The 363-nt window shown below is 33.1% G+C and overlaps 1 protein-coding gene across 1 annotated transcript; it reads left to right on the forward strand.

Annotated features, from left to right (window-relative positions):
* OGAPHI_003433 (uncharacterized protein) lies at positions 1-363 on the forward strand (the record flags this gene model as incomplete). Its single annotated transcript, XM_046204408.1, has 1 exon — positions 1-363. A coding segment is annotated over one exon (363 nt), but the record flags the coding sequence as incomplete, so codon positions are not given.

Genomic DNA, 363 nt, shown 5'->3' on the forward strand with positions numbered 1-363 from the left:
ATACCGATCACTGACTAGAATTTTAATCTCTACAGATCCAGCTTTAATTTTCAATAAGTACTCACCACTAAATGCCATTCCATTTTTATTTGATTTAATTGGTACTACGGAATCTGGCGAGGAAACTCAAGAAAAGATAGAACTAAACCCTTTACTAGAAAATGATGACAATATTGAAGTATTAGATCGCTATGAAGCTCTATTGGCATTAACAAACTTGGCAGCTACTCCAACTTCTAATGGGGAGGAGATTTGTAAATCGATTTCTAATACACCAAAATATTGGAATTCAATAGTAAATTTAATGCTAAATGAGAATCTATTGATTCAAAGATCGACTCTGGAACTGATCAGCAATCTCAT

Source organism: Ogataea philodendri, assembly GCF_020536065.1.
Source record: "Ogataea philodendri strain CBS6075 chromosome Unknown scaffold184, whole genome shotgun sequence".
Lineage (NCBI taxonomy): Eukaryota > Fungi > Ascomycota > Pichiomycetes > Pichiales > Pichiaceae > Ogataea > Ogataea philodendri.